At 49.8% G+C, this 19712-nt stretch overlaps 1 protein-coding gene across 7 annotated transcripts in view; it reads right to left on the bottom strand.

The window, feature by feature from the left end:
• RRBP1 (ribosome binding protein 1) overlaps window positions 1–19712 on the bottom strand; it is a 58507-nt gene that overhangs the window by 28609 nt on the left and 10186 nt on the right. For all 7 annotated transcript variants that reach the window (XM_082431633.1, XM_082431635.1, XM_082431636.1 and 4 more), the window contains exon 2: window positions 6923–9011. In XM_082431633.1, the coding sequence (XP_082287759.1) occupies window positions 6923–8990 (2068 nt within the window). In that variant the 5' untranslated portion in view covers window positions 8991–9011. The remainder of the gene's footprint in view (window positions 1–6922; window positions 9012–19712) is intronic.

Raw genomic sequence — 19712 nt, 5'->3', positions numbered from 1 at the left:
CCCAAGCCCGGCTCAGGCTGAAGCCCAGCACTGCCCAGGGCTTCTGCCTCCCGACAGGGTGCAGGCCTCAGATCAGCGGCTGCACTGGACCCTGGCAATGGTGTTTTAAGTGCACTGGAGAAAAGGACAAATAATGTCAAGAGCAACCCTACTTGGGGCCTTTGAATCAGGCCTTTTCATTTGGTTGGAGAAAAAAATAATCTCTTGACAAACTGGGAGATTGTACACATAATGATGTCTAATGGAGTTTTAAAAAAATCCTATAAATTGAATGACTGTATTTTTCCCTTTATACTTTTGCTTTTCCCCCCAAATTTTAACGAAATCAATTTTAAATCTGAAAAAAGAACACATCACAGTATTTCTTAAAGAAATACAACCCCTGGAGGGCCTTTGCGCAAGCTCCTTCCTCGGGCCTGAGGGGACCAGGAGGTCTGACCTACTGCCTGCAGGAAGGACGGGGGACGTACAACCTCGGGCCTCCTGCCCTGGCAGTGATGGGAGCCACAGCGCCACCCCATTTGACAGGACTGAACGGAGAGCCCTGGAAGAATGTCTTCCAGCAGCTTCTCTGAGACGTGACACCAGACTCGCTTCCCCAGGGGATGTTTTGTTCTTTCAAAAAGAAGAAAGGGAAAAGTTGAGTTTGAAGAACTTACACAGAAAGTGAAAAAAGCTCATGAGCTCTGCAGTTTTCTTCAGAGCTTCAGACCCTGAGAAACTAAGTTAAGTTCAAAAGAGAGGCTCAAACGTAATCTCCACACACCCCCTCTGTGCCTCGGCCTGCGCGGGAGGGGCAGCTGCTGGTGGCTGAGCCTGGGCGGGCGCAGACGGAGACCCAGGCCCGGGGTCCCAACTCTCCCTTCTGGGAAGTCTTGAAACAGAGCTGAGCTTTGGTTTCTGCTATCCTAAAACAGGTAAAAATACAAACCCACCTTAAAGGAAGTTGGGGGATAAATGCACAGAAAGAGCCCCTCCCCACACACCAGGCTGGAGCGCAGTGGGGCCCATTCCCCGGGACCCCGGCCTCAGGCACAGCAGCCCGCGGGGCACAAAGGATGGGGGGGCGGTGGGACAGCAGGAGGCAGGGGTACAGCTACTGTCCAGTCACACGGCTCAAGATGAGGCCCTGCGGGCTACAGACACCCCGAATGAAGGTCTCCTGGTGGGTCTGGCCCCTGCCCTGTTACGTTACAGAACACAACCCTATTCCTGCATCTCCCAGGGTCCAGCAGCGGCAGGAGGCCTCTCACAGCACGGAGCTGACACCCCTAGGATGCTGCCAGGTCCCGGATGCAGCAACTACCTTTATCTCTCGTCTGACCTCAGTCACCACCATCTGCTGGGTGCCCAGGGGCTGGGGCAGCCCAAGAAGCACTGGCCACTTCCCCTCCTCAACCTGCGCCCCCGAAGGAGCAGGAGTTCTCTCTGCGGCTCAGAGGACGCTTGGGGCCCTGAGGTCAGGGCTGGGCTCCCTCGTGGCGCCCGAAGGGGTGGCACCTCCACTTTGGTACAAGGAGGGCCTGTTTCTTCAACTCGCAGACAAATAATGGAGTTTTGGTTTCTCTTCCATTAACAAGAATACGTGTTACAGAAAAACTGGAAAATGCAGAAGGGTGAAGGGAAGAAAATAAAATTCACCCACAGTCCTCCCCGCAAAGATGGCCCTTCTGCCCCGTGGACCTGTGAGCGCATCGGACTCAGCCGTCGTGGGGTCGTGCGGGCTGGTCTGAGGGTACCTCCACCTCCTGGGGGCTGGCTGGGTCCTGACATGATGGCCTCTGGTCCCCGGTAGATGGCCCACATCCGCGTTAAGGGCCAAGGTCTGGCATGATGCCAGGCACAGAGTCCAAGAGGAGGGCCGCCCGGCCTCAGCCTCGCCCAGCAGTGATACCCGCAAACCAAGCCCCCGTGGCAGCACAAGTCCCAGGGCTCAGGCCCAACTCAGTTTCCAGAAGGTGCCTCCTGTCCGGCCCAAGTCTGGGCATCCAGTTCCCCAGGCCTGGCCCACACTGTGTTTGCGTGGACTCCCTTCCAGGAGCTGAGGAACGGCCCTGCCGAGACGGCCCCAAACCACCGCCATATCAGCTCACTTCCTGGGCAAGAAGCGTGCTTTCCTGATGAACACGAATACTTGCCACGGTGGCTCTCGGAGAACAAATCAGCAGAGGCCTGGACAATGCCGCCGACTTGGAAGCTTCAGTTCTGGAAGTTTCCACTTCGTTATGATTCCGTGAATCCCCTCTTCTCCAGACACTGGGAAAAGAATCCGTGCTTCTGTTTCAAAACCAAGTGTTTTCTCGTAGTCCACACCTGGGCTCCTGACGGCCCTGAAATCGCCACCATCTCCACGGAGCCACGTGAGCCGAGGTCAGGTTGGGGGGGTGGCGCTCGCGTGGGCCCATCACCGCGGGAACCGTCCGCTGCGCCAGGCCTCCAGAGGGTAAGGCAGATAGAGCTTGTCTTCCTAAATTAAGAATGCATCTGCCTTCTGACTTAGCAATCACCTACCTAGGAATTCACGTTACAGAGATACTCACCCAGTGATACACGTACGCCACTGCAGCATTAATTTTAGCAGCAAAAGAACAGCACACTGCTTCCTGGCATTTAAATAAATGACGTTATGGTCACGCCGTGGGCTATGATGCAGCTGAAAGCGGCAGCCCTTGGGTGCGCTGAGGAACAAAGGAGGCAAGTCCGTCTCTGCAGCGCAGGCCCGCTGCGTGTGCCATGTGATGAGCGGGGCATCTCCGGGGCCCCCCAGGAGGTGGGTGGTGGCTGCGATGGAGTGGAGAGGAAGACTCTCAATTCTTACCTTCCACGCTTCCATACTGTTTGAATTTTGTTTGCTGCAAGCACACATTTACACAATACATTTTAAAAAGGATTAGGAAGGTGGGTGTTCACTGTCAAGTCTGGTCAGGGACAAGGGGTGAAAACCTGTCACACAGCCTCAATTTGCTCCTGTAGGAAGATCAGATCAGAAGTTCCGGAATAGCTCCAACTCGGGCCTGTGGAAGTGTGTCCCGTGCCCGATCTCCTCTGGGGCTCCTGTCAGCGGAGGCCCTGCCGGGACAACCAGGTGTCAGGTAAGGCCTGGACAACTGAGGGAGCCACCCCAGCTCCAGGGCTGGTCTTGCTGCTGACGTGCCACATGTGTGGGCCAGCCACAGGCTCTGGGAGCTCACTCACGGCTCCTGTGATGTGTGGGACAACGGGGAGCTCACTCCCACCCCACTCAGGACACAGACAGAACAAAGACGGAGGAACTCCTGACGCCACCACAGAGCTGCAAAGACAAGTCCATTTTCACGGGGCCTCCTGCAAGGTGACCCAAGAGGCCCCCTCACTCCCGATGGCTCTTGTTTAGAAAAACTTTGTCCAGTAGAACCTTCTGTGCTGATGGAGATGGTCTTCATCTGCACTGTCCAAACGGGCAGCCACTGGCCCTGTGGAACTACTGAGACCTTGAGGGCGGTTTTCACTTTGACTTTTGATTGATTTGAATGTTAACTGGCCCCACGTGACCAGCAGCTCCTGTACTGGTCAGCGCAGCCCCAGAACCTAGCTCTCTGGTGCCAACGGTTAAATCTCGTGGCCCTGGACCCTCCCCTGCCCGAGTCCAGGTCCCCTCCCCCAAGCTCTCTTCCTGGCCTGCTCCACACCAGCGATGCAGACCCCCTCCCCAACCATCTCCCCCATCCCCGCAGCATGATTATCAGGACACCTCACTCCCCAAGGCATTCACACCTCCAGGCCCCCGAGTTTCTGGATGCCCAGGGCCAGTCAGCCAGCAGGGATCTGTCCACAGTTCCCTCGAGGGGGTACCCATGGCCCTGAAGAAATGGGGTGGGTGACCCCCAAACCGACTGAGTCCCGGCTGGCAGGCAAGGAGGTCAAGGGCAGGCAGCTGGGGTGACCTCAGCCTTTCAGGTCAAGGGAGGAAGGCGGAACACGAGGTGTAACTAAGTGAAGGGAACGCGGCCTGCTTCTCACTGGGCAACGCGGCCACAGGGGCAAAAAGCTCGATGTGAGTCAGATGAACTGGACCCCGAGCTCCACAAACAAGCTGTGATCGCAAGGGAAGTGTGAGCCGGTTCCATGAGCCACGGGAAAAGCCGAGCCGCCCGTCCACACCCGTCCTCGTACCCTCAACCACCATGGCTGTGGCAGACGTGGCTCAGCGGGGAATGCGGGGTAAATCAGAGCGACAGGCTCACTGTGCCCTCGGGAAGCGGTCCTTCACAGGCGCAGCTGCAAAGCTGCTGGAAGCCAAGCCCTTGCAGAAAGAGCCCACCTCCCTTTCCTGCCCCTGCCCCCACCCCCAGCAGACTCGGGGCCCTGACCATCCCTGCAACAGCACCGGCATCTCCGGGGAGCTGCTGAGAAATGCAGCACCTTGGGCCCCGCTGGGAACCACTGAGTCTTTATCTTAACAAGACCCTGCACGTCAAAGCCTGAGAAGCCCTGCCCTGGGGGGATCTCCACGGAGACGGGGGGTGGGAGAGCAGCGGCAGACAGGGGCCTGCATCCATCTCGAGGGCCCACCAACCGTGGGAAAACGGGGGAAAGCACGCGGGGCACGTTCAGGAAAATGAAAAACCACAAGCGTGTTCCCCACGTTTCCGACTCTTCAGAGTTGAAGAATGAAGCAATTCACCGCTCAGGTGTCACATCACCCGCAGGCCACCCGGTGTGGCTGTGCTCTCTTTGGGGCCTGTCCACGTGCTACGTGGCTGGCCGTGTGGCCCAGTGCCCCGCCCTTCGTGATTTTCTCCCTGCAACCTCGGAGTCACAGCCCCCTGCCACCTGAGTTGATCAGTAGTAATTTTGGCCATCTTTCCTATTTTCTAGAGTTTGATTTCTTTTTACGTTAACTCTAATTGATACACACCTGACATTTTCACAGGGGCTGAGCAGACCCTTCCAAACCTTAAACATCCTGCCCAGGATCACTGCCTTGACCTGTCTCCTCCCCGCCCTGAAGCGCAGGTGAGATGCAGTCTAGTTAGGACCACTCTCTTCCCTGACCTGCTGGCCTCGGTCCAGCACCCTACCGTAATTACAATAGTTTGGGGCTGTGTTCACACATCAGACAGACCGGCCTTCCAATAGCCACTTAAAAATCTATTCAGTATTCTTACTTATTTTTCCCTCCAGAGGGGACTTTTAAGCCCACTGAAATTTTGGCAGAAAGAATAGTAAACTACTAAGTTAACTTGGGAGTGACTATCATTTTATCTGTAATATTTCATCTTTCTTATCCTGAACCATGGTATTTTTTCTGTTCAAATTTCCTCTTATACCACCTCAGGCGAGCTGCTCTGTGGGTTCACATGGGTCGTAAGTTAGGTCTTCCTCCCAACAAGGTTCTTTATTACCTGCAAATTAGGACAATTTTGCCTTCCTTTCTAATATTATCATGTTTCTGTTTCATACCTTACTTCAATGGCCAAAGCCATACACAGTAACGATGACCACAGGAAGCTCTAGTGTGAACACACCTGATGCGCGAGAAGCCAGAGAACAGGCGGCTCTCACCTGCGTCCCCATCTTCGGCCTCGAATGCCCACCTCCCAGGGGCAAGTGGAGCATCACCGTGAAGAAAGGGCAGCGTGCTCTCCCTCCGCCACGGCGTCAGGGCTGAGGCTGAGCGCCTGGCCTTTCAAAGGGCCTGAGAGGCTGGCGTGGCCTGTGGGGCGAGGTGGGCCGGTCCCTGACCCTCACGTGGGATGAGTGTCGCCTGAGTAAATGTCCCCCCAGAAGTTGGGGCGGAGGAAACAGCAAAGCGGATACAGCTTCACAGAGGGACAAACGTAGGGCCCTGCCTACCAGGCACAGGTCCAAACGTTTCAAAGCCCCTAATGTACCTCACCGAGACAAATGCAATTAATTTTCCAAATCAACTAATGGCTAATCTAAGAAAGAAAGAAATCTAGAGAGAAAGAGAAGAAGAGAGAGAGAGAGAGAAAGGGAGGGAGGGAGAAAGAAAACATCAGACTACTGTATCAAGTGAGTGATGAATATGAAAGAGGAACTCACGGGCCCAATTTCTACAGTAATCCGTACTAAAAAGATAACGGAAATTCATGTTCTACATTATCTAATATATGTATCTGATACATAATATCTATTTTAATGTTCTATTAATGCTCCATTACATAACGGGCATGGTGGGGTAGCAAAGAGGGAAAACTGGGAGGCAGGGGTGTGGATGCCATAGTTTCTAAGAAACGTCATCCTACTGCTATTCATGCAACAAACATCTAGAAAAGAACAAAGCTATGCTAAAACACCAGGTGAGGTTAAGAACGCAGAACAGGCTGACGCAGCCAGACGTTTGAGAAAGACTGCAAGACACGGAACTGTCCTAGACTGGGTGGTGGATGGAGTCATGGCTCCTAATTCCTCACCTCTCCTCAACTCACACCTTTTCCCAGGTCACTCCACAGTCCCTCCCACTGGGGACAGTAGACTTCCTGCCCCCTTGACTCAGGCTCAGTCTCATGGCCTGCTCTGGCCAACAGGATGCTAGTTTGAGCAGTGCCCTTTCACAGCTCTGCCACAACCGTGGGAGGGCCTCTGCCCTCGAGAGTCACTGATGCCTCGGCCAGGGCCCCAGAAGAAACATGTAGAAGAGACCTATGTTCAACCTGCAGCAGGAGCTGAACCAGTTAAACTGCAGCATGAAGCACAGCCACCAGCCGAGATAACCCCGACCAGACAACCTCCAGCCAAGTCAACAGAAACATGAGCAGGAATAAACAACTGACACTGTAAGACCCTGAATTCTGGGATGTTTGTTATGCAGCCATGTGGCGACAGCTGACTGATACAGATGGCTTCCCCAAAGGGAATCCATAAGCCACTTAAAGACAGCTTTTCCCTCCAAATTCATAAAGAAATCAAAGCTACTCACCAGGCTCACCTTTCTTCTTAGACCCAGACTTCTTCTTCGCAGGAGCCTCTTGCTTTGGTGCCTCCTGGCTCTGGACCATATCTGCATTTTTGCCCTGGATAGGAGCTGACTCTGCCTTTTTACCCTGATTGGCAAATGCATCCACCTTTTTACCCTGGTTGGGGGACCCTTCTGACCTTCTGCCCTGGTTCAAGTTTCCCTCTGCCTTTTTGCCTTGATTGGGGGCCCCTTCTGCTTTTTTCCCCTGGTTTGCAACACCCTCCGCCTTTGTGCCCTGATTAGCAACCGAATCTGCCTTTTTGCCCTGATTCTGGCCCCCCTCCGCTTTCCTGCCCTGGTTGGGGGTCCCCTCTGCCTTCTTGCCCTGGTTGGAGGCCCCTTCTGCCTTCTTGCCCTGGTTGGGAGTCCCCTCTGCCTTCTTCCCCTGGTTGGAGGCCCCTTCTGCCTTCTTGCCCTGGTTGGGGGTCCCCTCTGCCTTCTTGCCCTGGTTGGGGGTTCCCTCTGCCTTTTTACTCTGGTTCTGAACCACTTCTACCTTTTTGCCCTGATTGGGGCTCCCCTCTACCTTTTTGCCCTGGTTTGGGGTACCCTCCTCTTTTTTGTCCTGATTCTGAGCTCCCTCTGCCTTTTTGCCCTGATTCTGGGCCCCCTCGGCTTTTTTGCCCTGATTCTGGGCCCCCTCTGCCTTCTTGCCCTGGTTGGAGGCCCCTTCTGCCTTCTTTCCCTGGTTGGAGGCCCCTTCTGCCTTCTTGCCCTGGTTGGGGGTCCCCTCTGCCTTCTTGCCCTGATTCTGGCCCCCCTCTGCCTTCTTGCCCTGGTTGGGGGTCCCCTCTGCCTTCTTTCCCTGGTTCTGGGCCCCCTCTGCCTTCTTGCCCTGGTTGGGGGTCCCCTCTGCCTTCTTGCCCTGGTTCTGGACCCCTTCTGCCTTCTTTCCCTGGTTGGAGGCCCCTTCTGCCTTCTTGCCCTGGTTCTGGACCCCTTCTGCCTTCTTTCCCTGGTTGGAGGCCCCTTCTGCCTTCTTGCCCTGATTCTGGGTCCCTTCTGCCTTCTTTCCCTGATTCTGGGCCCCCTCTGCCTTCTTGCCCTGATTCTGGGCCCCCTCTGTCTTCTTGCCCTGGTTGGGGGTCCCCTCTGTCTTCTTGCCCTGGTTGGGGGCCCCCTCTGCCTTCTTGCCCTGGTTCTGGGCCCCCTCTGCCTTCTTGCCCTGGTTGGGGGCCCCCTCTGTCTTCTTGCCCTGGTTGGGGGCCCCCTCTGCCTTCTTGCCCTGGTTCTGGGCCCCCTCTGCCTTCTTGCCCTGGTTCTGGGCCCCCTCTGCCTTCTTGCCCTGGTTGGGGGCCCCCTCTCCCTTCTTGCCCTGGTTCTGGGCCCCCTCTGCCTTCTTGCCCTGGTTGGGGGCCCCCTCTCCCTTCTTGCCCTGGTTGGGGGCCCCCTCTCCCTTCTTGCCCTGGTTGGGGGCCCCCTCTGCCTTCTTGCTCTGCATAGCACTGGTGGCAGAGGCACTGCCCTTGGCACCCACTGGGGACACAACCACCATAGGGACCTCCTTGGGAGCGGCTTCCAAAATGGCAGCCTTTGAGGCAAGAACCTGGATGGAATTTACTACAGAACTGACTGCTGGTTCCACCTTTGCCACTTTTTTCTCCTTCTTCTTTTTGTCCTTAGGGGAAGAAGCCGGCTTCTCCTGGGGCATGGCTGGTACCGTGGCTACAGGGGGAATGACCACGGGGGACTGGACTGGGGTTGGAGCCACCGCCACTGCAGGCGCCCGCACTGGGTCCTTGGGGAGGATGGTCACGTTGGGGCCTGGCTCATGGTCAGGTATCTTCCCGTTGGGTTTCTCGTCCTTTTTCTTGGTCTTTCCTTTCTTCTCCACTGTTTTCTCCTTCTTTTTCTTCTCCACTTTCTGGTGGTGAGTCTTTGCCATCTCCTTGCGCTGGTTGGCTAGAGCTTCTTCATACGACGTCTCCTTCATGGAGAACGTCGACACCAGGAAGATGCCGATGGCGGAAACAACCATGAATCCACCAAAGACCACAACCCCCAAGGTCTGGGTGTCGTAAATATCCATCCTGGCTTGCTTTCCTTTCACCTGCCAAATACATACGTGTCAATTACTTTTTGTAGAAACTGAGGTATTCAACAATCGCCACCCCTACCCCCAACACCTGACTTACGGTTTCACTAATTCTTCAGACTGATAAAGTGAAGGAAGAAACAAACTCAGGCCATCTCCGACGTCACCCATTCTCCCCGCCCCCTTCAGAAGTGAGCAACTCTTACATAAGATATTCCATTAGTGCCGGGACATACGAAGCCATGGAAAGATGGCAGCGAGGAGCTCTATAACCAGGGCACATAACACCCAGGAGACTCAGATGCCGTGATCCCAGTTCACGATGTTCCCCACCACAGGGGTCAAAGATACACATGAGCACAAGCACCGGCCAGGTGTGAGACAATTGGGAGTAGTGAGGACTGTGGCAAACTGTCCCACTACATTAGGGCCAGGTGATGCCCAGCCACAGCTGATTACTGTAGACATGCGGGCACTGTGTTGAGAGATCTTTTGCTTTCTCACATTAGGACAGAATTTTTTTTTCCTTAACGTGAAGTTGACTGATTTTAAAAATACCATGTGAGTCAAACCAAACACGGCTGCCGGCTCTCAGCCACAGCGTCCAGGCCAGCAGGCCCTCGCGAGCCATCTGACTCTGCTGCCTCCATTTCCTCCAGTGCTGATAAACGCAACTACCCAGGGCCAAAGATGAGAACCTATGCATTACAATCTGGAAAGGTGATCAAAATTTGGTGAGGAAAAATGGCCTTTAACCAGTGATAGCTCCGAAGAGCTATGCAACCTGCAAACTTGCACATTAGGAAACAGGAAATATCAGTCTTGGGAAGCCGACCAAGTAAGACTCCAGGTTTGGAATTTCACATCCAGAGGCTGCAAAGAGGGAGGACAGTGCCACCAGGTCCACTCCTCGCCCTGGGGAGGGGACCCTTTGCCTGATGACACACTCCCAACCGAGAGGATGAACCACCCCTTCTTGCTGGCCGGGGACCAAAGTCCATAGGGTCAGAGGTGGCCAGGTCCACACCCATCAGCTGTCAGCCGGGCTAAATCTGACTTCAGTGAGAAACTCCAACAGGTTCATTTCTTGGATACATTCAACTTTTATCAACTAATTTTGATGCTACTACAATCACATTCCAGTCCCCTGAACTGGGGAGTGAGAAACAGCTCCCCCAGGAGGACCAGCAGTGGACCTGAGAAGGGAACGCAATGGTGAGAGGTGGGGGAGGAAGGCAGAAAGGGGGAGAGCTGAACGGCCCCCGGGTCCCCAGAGCCGGGATAGGCTGGGCCCAGGCTTCTCGGTGGCTTAAAAGTTGAGATTCCTCTTCCAGTGGCAGTGGGGGTATCTAAACTACAGTCGTGAAATCCAAATTTTGACATTAGGGCATTTGAAAGGAGGGACTGAGCAGAGAGACTGTTGTAAATGGCTCAGCATTGTGCTCTAGAACAAACGCACAGTCTCGCCGTCCTTCTACAAAACCCTTGCGGGAAAAGGGTGGAACGCGCTCTGCTCTCCACGGTGGTAAGTCCCTCAGCTGTGGCTGTGACACTTACTTCACCTAGACTGTCGCCGGGCCTGCAGCTCCAGGCCAAGCTCCACATTCCACTCCTCAGGCCCGAGGTGGACTCCTGGGGCGGGCTCTGACCCCGGGCCATGGGTTCTGGCAGCGAGATGCACAGCCAGGGCCCCTCACACATGACAGTCGGGAGAGGCCACCCCACACGAGCCCTTCGGCATCCTCGCAGCCGAGTGTGCAAAAGGCCTGGAGGGGGGTCCCGTGGGCGGGAGGACGGGGGCAGGAAGCTGGAACGTTCCAGGCCCCGTTCTAACCCCGCTGCTTGGAGGACGTCCACCAACCGAAACTCCGGGTCCTCACAAGCACCCCTCAGAACTTCACGTTTCAGGTACAAAGCAACACCATAACCACTATATCCATCCTATTCAGATGACAAAAACCCTTTGACCTTCTGTACAGCACAGGGAACTCTACTCAGTGCTCTGTAATGACTTACATGGGAAAAGAATCTGAAAAAGAATGGATATAAAAATCCTTTGAAACACCCCTTCTCCAGAGGCAGCACCACGCCAGGGGCCCGGGTCACCCCAGCTGAGGGTCCATAAGCCCTGGGTGGCGTCCCCAACAAGCCCTGGAGGGCGGGCCCCCTGGAGCCCCAGGGCCACCAGCCCCCACGATGGGCGCCTGCCCCCCACCGTGGGCTCTGCAGACGTGTGGTTTGGTTAGAAAAGCCACGGTTGAAAAGTCAGCTTTGACTCTCAAGTTAGGCAAACACGGGATACAAAAATATATTCTCTGTCAGGGGCACAGAGTGGAGAAAAGCCAGCTGGGAGAGCATCTCCCTCCGCAGTGGACAGACGGACGTCTGAGTCCATCACAGATGTGTCTCCCAAATCTGCAGGACCGCTGCTCCAGAAAGAAACTGCATCCCCACCACTAACTCCTGAGTAAGAGTTTCGTTGAAAGGACGCTTTCACAGGAAAATGAAAAGCCCTAGAGTTATGGTAACTCAGTGAAACAGTGAAGGTTCAGGACACATCACCATCACCACGGACAGCCAAGAAGTCGAGGTGGAAGCCGCCTTCCCGCTGCCCCGCAGAGTTGGCTCCTGCTCGAGGGGCGGGAGTACCACCCGTGCTCACAGGCACAGCAAAGCCAGCGATGCCTCCAAGGACACTCTCAAGGTCAGCCTTCAAGGTCAGCCTTCAAGGTCAGCCTTCCGGCGCTTCGCTTCTGAAATCCCCACCATGGTAAAAGGCCCCCAGCAGGGATCTCCCGCAGGGTTTTCCCAAGGGCCGTGCCCAGGAGGGCAAAGAATCCGGCCAACCGTGCCACCGCATCCTGTGTGGGCTGACCACAAAGAACCTGCACTCTGTCAATCCCGGAAACTTCTATGAAATGTGCACTCTTATTTACTATGGCCAGTCTGCTTAGAATGCAAAGCAGAAAGGTGAAGGCCCGCCAGGGCAGGGAGCAGGAGACTGCCCAGAGGCTCGGGGACCACTCCCAGTCTTGGCCAGCTGACACCCCCGGGGCCACCTCGGGGCTCCTGAGAGATTGGCTTTCCTCTGTTCCTGGGAGTAAGGACTCGGGAACAGAAGTTAAGTGGACGCCCCAGGCACGGACTACATTTGCTGATTCGTGTGGCCCGACCTGGCTTGTCCAGTCTGGCCAGTTCAGTCCAACTTGGCAATGGGGATCGGGGGACGTTTTGTGAAAAGGCCCCTCAACAGCACCCTGGGGTGGGGTCTCATCACTCTCCAGCTGCTCCTCGGGGGCCACGTGTGGGCACTTGGAGAAGCCATGGCAGGGGTGCGAGACGAAGCCCCCCGACTGAGCCCAAGCCCCACTTCCTGGGCGTTAGGTGACTTACCAGGAAGGCACAATCTAAAACACAACGACGATAAAATGGAGACACTAGCAGATACGGCTGCATCAGGATCACTGTCTCCTTGTTTTTGTAAATATTATGAAATATTTCAAATATACGGAAGATTAAGAAAAATACCGTGAACGCCCATTTACCTACCACCCAGGTTTAGCAAATCCAAACATCTTTCCCCATTTACTTGAGACACATATATGTAGTATCTCATCCTTCTCTCCAGAGAGAACCAACACTCAGAATGCCACCACTTCCACACACGTGCGTGTGTGCTTACACATGTCCAGCATCGCTATGGTGAGGGCTGCGTGAGACACCACTGCGGGCATCACCGGGCAGCATTTCATCCTCTAGGACACACCGCGGGGCCCAGGGCTGCTCCCCCAGGGCAGTGCCGTGAGCCCCGCCCTCCGCGTCCCGCACCATCTCCTGCGCTCACACCCGGATGCGTCCCCATGTGCCTCCCATGGTGAGCAGCCCTTCACGCTGCTTCCACGACGTTGTCTGCTCATACCCTTGGCCCATTTTCTAAAGGGTTGTCTTTTCCTCTCATTTGTAGGTGTCCTTTACGCATTTGGATATTAACCATTTGTATCCAAGTCTGTGGTTTCTTTTTCAACCAATTTGGTTTGAAAAATTGTTTCACTGTTTTGTTTTACAGTGTTTTCTTGTTTCATTGCTACCACCCCAGAGTCAAAGAGAACCTGTTTCCTTTTTCTTTTTTTACGGAAAAATCTGTTGCTATCCTTTAAATCTAAATAATTACTCAGTTGTGTTGGAGAAAGGCAACGAGGCAAAAGGAACAAAGGGGTTGATACAGAGTGAAAACCTCCCTTTCACCCCTGACTCTCAGCCACCCAGGTTCCAACCACTGGGAGAAAAGTCCTTTCACTGTTTATTTTCTTCTACAAACTTCAGAACACTTTTCATAGTTGGGTTTCTAATCACCTGGGATCTACTCTGGCATAGGACACGAAATAGGGTCAGCTTCCCCCGCGGCTTAAGTTACCCAGCGCCCCTTCCGGACTGGTCCATCCCCCCTACCCCCCGACTTTCACAGCCGCCTCTGTCCCATCTGGTTTGCAGTACACGTGGATCCCTCACTGGACTCACACTTTGTTCCACCTACGTGTTATTTACGCCCTGCATCAATACTACATTTTGGCCTATGCATCCCTTCCAAAAATTCTACTGGAACTTTTATTTGAAATGCACTGAATTTACAGGTGAACATGGGGAGAGCCGATGCTGTATACCATGGGAGCTGTCGGTGAATGGAGCGTGTAGCACTCCACTTATTTCAACGTTCTTTTATACTTGCAGGGAGCTTTTATGATCTTCTCTATAGAAGTCTTACACATCTTTTTTGTTGTTGTTAAGGTTATTGCTATTTTTAAATGCACTAGAAAAAGATATCTTTTTCTTTTCCTAGCTACAACCAGCAAAGTTATTCATTTTTGCACGTGTCGTTTACCTAAATATTATGCTAAACTCTCGTCAAATCCAGGAGTTTGTGGATTCTCTTCAAGAAAAATCACCTATGAAGAGAGTAATTTCTTGCTTTCTAAGCCACGCCATCGCTCCTCTCTCGTCTCACAGAGCCGGCTCCAGGCTCGCTGGTCTCACGGCCGAGTCTCCACTTCTGATCCTTCACTGTTAGATGCTGTGTTGACTGTAGGCTTCTGGTAGAAACCTTTGATCACGTTAAGCTATCTTATATTCCTAGCTACCTTTCCTTTTTTAATAGGGTATTAAATTTTAGCAAATGCTTTCTCTTTACCACCTGACATTTAATCTGAATTGGATTGAATTAAAAGAATATATTCTAATGTTAACTCACAGATGGCTCTGATGGTGTAAACACTTCTTGATGGTGGGTCTGTTCTTTTCTAATCCCTCACTAGATTTGGTCTGTTCACATTTTTATGTGGGATTCGGGTGGCTGTGCTGTCAAGTGGGGGAAGTCAGAACTCATTCTCAGACTGTTCTTACCCAGTCTTGGTAGCAAGGTCACTTCAGTCCCATAAGATGAACTACAGAGCGCCCCTTTTCCTCCATCCTTTGTAGGTTCACAAGAACTTGCCTGTAAAACTGTCAGAATCTGGTTTTTCGAGATCTGTTCTTGGAGGGGGGGAGAGTGGGTAGAGAGCTGATTTTTCTTTAACTGAAGTATAGCTGCTGTATTTATATAAGTTACAGGTGTACAATAGAGTGATTCACAATTTTGAAAGGTTTTTAAAGTATAAACCTACTCCATTTATAGTTATTATAAAATATTGGCTATACTCCCCATGTTGTACAATAGACCCTTGTAGCTTACTTTATTATCTAATAGTTTGTGCCTCTTAATCTCCTACCCCTCTCTTGCCCCTCCCCGCTTCCCTCTCCCCAGTGGCAACCACTAGTTTGTTCTCTATACTGTGAATCTGCTTCTCTTTTGTTATATTCACTAGTTTGTTGTATTTTTTAGATTCCACATATAAGTGACATCATACGGTATTTTTCTTTCTCTGTCTGACTTATTTCACTTAGCACAATACCTTGTAGGTTCACCCATGTTGTCGCAAATGGCAAATTTTCATTCTTTTTTATGGCTGAGTAGTATTCCATCATATATATATATATATATATATATATATATATATATATATATATATATATAAATATATATGCGATATATATCACATCTTCTTTATCCATTCATCTGTCAATGGACATTTAGGCTGTTTCCATGTCTTGGCTATTGTAAATAGTGCTGCTATGAACACTGGGGTGCATGTATATTTCTGAATTAGTGTTTTTGTTTTTTTCAGATATATACTCAAGAGTAGGAGTGCTGGGTCATATGGTAGTTCTATTTTTAGTTTTTTGAGGAACCTCCACACTGTTCTGTTTTCAACAGTGCCTGCACGAATTTACATTCCCACCAACAGTGTATGAAGGTTCCCTTTGGCAGACAGCTGATTTTTAATTGCTATTTCAATTTCAATGATGATTCCAGAACCAGCTTTTGGGTTTGTGATCCAATCTATATAATTAATTTTCATTAATCCTTCCTCCAACTTCCATTGGTTTATACTGTTCTAACTTCTTGACATGAACACTCCATAATCATGGATTTATCAGTTTCTCCTGGGAATCTGTCAATTTGTGCTTTATTTGGAGGGCATCTTATTAGGTGAGTATAAGATCAGAATTGTTACATCTTTCTGATAAAGTGCCTACTATTTTTTCCTCTATTATAAAGTGATCCTCTTTATCCCTAATAATGATCTTTATTTTTTCCACTTCATTCTGACTGTATGTCTGATTTGACATGAATTACACTACTATGTATAAAATAAGACAGCTAGTGGGAACCTGCTGCATAGCACAGGGAGCTCAGCTCAGTGCTCTGTGATGACCTAGATGGATGGGATGGGGGGATATATGTATATATATAGCTGATTCACTTCGTTGTACAGCAGAAACTAACACAACATTGTAAGGCAATTATACTCCAGTTAAAAAAAAAAGTTACGCCAACTTTTGGGAGGTTAATATTGGTCTAGAATCATTTTCTGCTCTCCATTTGCAACCTTTCTGGGTTCATATGTTTTAAGTGGAGCTCTTAAAAACAGCATATAGCTGGATTTTATTTTCAGACCAGCATGGCAATTTGTCTTTTTAACTGGTAGGGTTAGTTCACCAACATCTACTGTGATTGCCTATGTAACAGGACTCATTTATACCCTTGTTTTGTTATTCCTATTTACAATACTTTTCCTTTGCTTATTCCCCCCCTTATTTATTTGCATTCCACTGGACATCTTTTCATCTGTGTTTGAAAGTTACACTTTTCTGTTCTTTTGTGTGTCTGTGTGCAAGCGCTCTTTTTAAAAGCTGTAATGAAAATGTCCTTTCCCCCTACGTTCTCCTAACATACACACCTGACACTTCCCAGGAGCCTCGGTGCTCCACCCGCCTCTCCCTCACACATACCTGGGCGACCTGCGGGCGCTCGGAGTTCCAGACACTCGTGTTAAATGACCCAAATGGTTCCCAATCTGTTGCTGGCCACTGCTTCCTGCACCTCACGCCTTCTTTTGAGTCTCCCCAAAGTACATCCTCGACTACTTGTTTCAGCAAGAATTTCCTCTTACATCCTCAGTCCTCACAGCCCTGGAAGGACTTCTTTCCTCCACCCTCGCTCTTCATGAATGGATTAACTGGGTACAGAATTCCGTGCTGACAGTTATTTTCTCTCATCACTTGGAAGATTATGATTTTATCTGTCTTCTGGCTTTTTTGGTTGGCAGCCGTGGCAGGGTGTGTGCTTACTATGGAAAAACATGTTGTTGAGCTGTCATTCCTTTGTAATACCTTTTAAAAATACCCCCTCACTTCTAAAATCCATCTTCGGGGTTCTAAGCCTTCACCAATGCCTTTAGGTGTGTATTTATTTTTACTGTCTTAGTCAGGCTCACTGCGCTTTCGCATGTTTTTCACCAGTTCTGGAAAGCCCTTGGCCACTTGGTTCTTTGCGATTTCCTTGCTCCTGTTTCTTTGTGGTAGAAGTCCTAACTAGACTTCAATCTCTCTGTGCTACCACTTGGACATATGTTCCACTTCACCAATTGTCTCTTCAGCTGAATCTAACCAGCTCTATAATCAGTCCTTTGAGTTATTCTATTTTTTTTCAAGTTCGCCTTGTTTTCTCCCTGGTGTTGTTTTTTCCCATTAATGTTTTCCACTACCTACACTTTTATACCTCTGACAGTGACTCTGGTGGGACTTTATTAAGTTGCAACCCTGTCTGGGCTGAATTTCAGGCTTGTCTCTAAAGAGCTATTTTATCTTTGCTTCAACGAGGGCTTCAGAGAAGGCAGCAGGTAAGGCCACATTTTTAGATGCAGCAGCTCCTGTTAAATATTCCCAGGAGACTCTGCCTACCCCGCCTCAGGAGAAAACAGATAAGCTCCCATGCCATCTCCCCTGGCCACTAGTCTGTCCTTTCAGTTCAGGTTTTACATGGGAGTGTCAGTGGGGTTCTCACTCCCCCCACCCAGCTCCCACCTGGACATAAAAACCAAAGACCCAAGACCCAGACTTTGGAGGACTACGCGACACCCACACTGCAGGGTCAGCTTACTTCTGGACCCAGACAGTCCCCGCCCTTGGCTTACGGGATTTGGTAATATCTTTTACTACCTTGTAAACTCAGCTATGCTTTTTAGAGAATGCTTATTAGCTCCATGTAATATTTCTAAATGTTTATAGAGAAGAGAGTTTTCAGGTCATCTCATCTAAAATTTTAAGTGTAACCTCTAATTCTTTTTTTATTTTCTTTTTTTTAAACCTAAAACTAAGAGAAAACCTGGTAACTAAAAGATATAGTATTCGGAAATAATTTATTTCATGTTTTAAGAGGCTGGCAATAACTGACTTGGTACTTCAAAGAAACAATGCTATTCATTTTAAAGAAAGATAAAACACTAAAAATAGAAATGTCTTCTATTCTAAGCCTTGGCTTATTCATCGGCCATTTCAGATTCAATTTCTTTGCTAAGGAAAAAAAACAAAGCATTGACATGCTTTTGTGTTTCTCCAAAATAACAGTCTTTGGAAAAGTAGGCACTTAAATAGACCTAAATCTTCTGAGCGCTTACGAGGCGCCTACAGGGCTCACTACAACGCCCGAGGCAGGGATCAGGAATCCTGAGTCCTCAAATCACCCACGAGCAGTTCAGATGTGCAGAGTGCTTCCTGCAGTGGACATGAAGCTCCCCGGAAGCAGGATCAGTAGTCTTCCCACCGTGTCCAATCAAACCTCAGCACATCCACGCTCCAAGCGTCTGCTGTGTGAAGGCTCCACTAAATACCAGTCAGGCAGGGGCCACTCATTTACACGGTCACATGGTTATGAGAACCACCTTGAAACAGAAAAGCACAGGCATCCTGGTGGAGGAAGAGAACACACACTGTGGGGTCTCACACGCTTTGCGAAAGAGTTATTTTCTTCTTGGTTTTTCGGGTTTTACACTATTGCAAATGGGGTCTCTCTTAAATTTCATTTTCTGTTTGTTGCTGGTAATACTGACATGTAATTGATTTCTGTAGGGTGGTTCCCCTCGAGCCCCAGCAACCTTGCCTAATTCTACTAACACTTTCTTCCCAATCTTTCTATCTTCCGCTTCACTTCTCTTGAATTTTTGCACAGGGCAGGACCGCCAACACCGTGCTCAAGAGAAGGCGTGTCAGCTGGCATCCTGTTCTTCCTGATGTCAAAGCGAACCTTCTGGGCGTCTTGCTATGCGGTGCGATGTTTGCTGTAGGCTTTCCTGTAGGTGTCCTTTCATCAGGTTCTTGGTTCTCTTCTTAGCTTAGTGTTGTTAAGTCATATGTTCCCAGAAATTCAGTGATGTTGTTAAAACTTGCAAAATTATCACCATGCTGAGAGGAAAAAAGAAGGCTTATACGTACAATGTGTGGTAGAGCCCCCTCCTCTGGTGGTTAATAAACACCTATGACACTGCTTTGTTTTTATTTATTAGCACAAGTTGTTCATGATAACCACTCATCTTTTTAATGTCACCACATCTGTAGTGAAGTCCCATTTTACACTCTTGATATAATTTGTGCCTTTTTCTTGACCAATATTGCTTGATATTTGTCAACATTATTCATCTTTTGTAAGAATGAACTTCTCCACTGTATATTTACTTGTTTTCTGTTTCATTAATCCCTTCTCATTGTCACTTCCTTCTGAGTGGTTTATTTTGTCTTTGTTACTTCTAGAGACAGATGCTTACTTAGCTCATTAATTTTCATCTTCTTTCTTAATATATGTATTTAAAGTTATCAATTTCCCTATAAATAATATTTTAGCTACATCCTACAAGTTTTGATGTGTAATATCTTCATCATCATTCATTTCAAAACATTTTCTATTTTCCTTTTTTTTTGACCTACAAATACATGCTAGAAGTGTTTTATTTTAATATACACATACATGGAGATACTCTATTTATCTTTTTATTCATATTTCTAGTTTAACTGACCTCTGGTCAGACTACCTGCTCTACATAATTTCAATCCTTTCATTTGTTGAGACTGACTTTAAGGCCCTGGATACAGCCAATCTTTGAAAATTCTGAAGTCAAATGCATATTAGCTGGCTACAGTGTTTTGTTTTATTTATATAGAGCCATAGATCACATTCCTAATTTTGTTCAAAGTTCTAATCCTTAGTGATTTTTGTCCGCTTAGCTGTCAATTACTGAGAGGATATGCTAAAATTCTCTACTATGCTTATAGATTTGACCATTTCCT

The sequence above is a fragment of the Balaenoptera physalus genome, assembly GCF_965194825.1.
Source record: "Balaenoptera physalus genome assembly, chromosome: 16".
NCBI lineage: Eukaryota > Metazoa > Chordata > Mammalia > Artiodactyla > Balaenopteridae > Balaenoptera > Balaenoptera physalus.
This window is presented reverse-complemented; position numbering and strand designations above follow the sequence as displayed.